Source organism: Protobothrops mucrosquamatus, unplaced genomic scaffold (genome assembly GCF_001527695.2).
Source record: "Protobothrops mucrosquamatus isolate PMUCROS unplaced genomic scaffold, P.Mucros_1.0 scaffold411, whole genome shotgun sequence".
In the NCBI taxonomy this organism is placed as follows: Eukaryota; Metazoa; Chordata; class Lepidosauria; order Squamata; family Viperidae; genus Protobothrops; species Protobothrops mucrosquamatus.
Window position 1 is genome coordinate 892,940 of NW_015386740.1, and position 1,360 is coordinate 894,299.

Sequence of the window (1,360 nt, forward strand, 5' to 3'; positions counted from 1 at the left end):
TATTTTGAAAAATGTTACCACTGTTGAGATTTCATCTTTTTTTTTAACATATAGAGCAGTTTCTACCATTATGAGGACTCCTCCCATGTATTTAGGCTTCTCAGAATCTATATACTACTAAAACTCTTGCGTCTATAACCTTTAACTGAAATGGTACACCACAGGCAAAAGTGTTTCAACCAAATAGATACCTTAAATGGGCTATCTCACAGAATGTGTCCAAAATCCAGGGCCCTTGATTCCCATGAAATTAAAATTTGGAAAATTTTATAAAATATTGTCACATAAAAATATTTTATAATACAAAATGTCACAAAATATTTCCTATTGTCAGCTCCTAAAGTTTGACTGTACTATATATTCAATTTAGGCTACTTTCAAGGCAGATGTGTCTCTGAATACCACTCTGAATTTTTAAGAAATTTTCAAGACATGCTCTCCAACTTGAAGGCTTGAGGAATCTAGTACAGAAATAACTCTGAAATGATGACCCAAGGGATTATAGATTTGTCCAGTTTCCAAATAATATTGACTCAGAATATGAAGCTGGGGAAGTCTGTCCAGGCCTGCTAAGATAGTCAATAGAACTATACGTAATTATTCCCAGTATCATAAGATACTATTTGTGCTCAACTAGAGACTTGCTTAATAGTTTGACTTACCTGATGAATCAAGTAGATACAATAGCTAAGCTGTTGACGTTGGAGAAAGGGATGAAGGTAATAGAGAAATTGGTTCAACTGCTGTTCACACTTCCTGCATGGTACAATTATAGCAGTTTTGTAATGGGCTAGACAATGAGGTGGGCTATAACAGCCACCCAATTGGACATATGGATTTTTGTGGATAATTGTTTTTTCACTGTGTAGTGTATCAAAGGTGATGGTTAACAGTCCAACTGTATAAAATATGGATTGACAAATGAGAAAAATAAAATTATGAAAAACTTAGCAAATTTGTTCACATTTCAAAATTAGCACTTCTGGAAAAAAATGATGTTTACTATTTTCTCTCTAGAAGTATTTCTAAATGTACTCTCATAGAAAATACTGGCTATGTTTGAATATTTCATTAAACAATGTTTTAGCATTAAAACAAGGAGCTCACATGAACTTTGGATCTCAACTCTTCTATCCTTTAGTATAGCTCTTAAAATTTATTTTTAAGTATGAGTTACTCAAGCCATTTTCAAAGATCCAATTTGTCTTCTTTGGGTGAATTATACAAATTTGTCTAAGTTAGAACACTGTTCCATGCAGCAGTTAATATAAAGTTTTTCTGAAGCCTACATTAGAAAAAGGTGATAAAAAAGTGCAAACTGTTATTCTTGTAAACCATGTCCCACTGAAAGAATTTTTTT

General features: G+C 32.5%; 1 protein-coding gene across 1 annotated transcript in view; it reads right to left on the reverse strand.

The window, feature by feature from the left end:
* LOC107287654 (beta-1,4-galactosyltransferase 3) overlaps positions 1–898 on the reverse strand; it is a gene marked incomplete at its 5' end in the record, with an annotated part of 10,294 nt that extends 9,396 nt beyond the window's left edge. Inside the window, 1 exon segment of the mRNA XM_015816181.1 lies at positions 663–898. Within this exon segment, the coding sequence (XP_015671667.1) occupies positions 663–898 (236 nt within the window).
* Between the last annotated feature and the right edge of the window lie 462 nt (positions 899–1,360).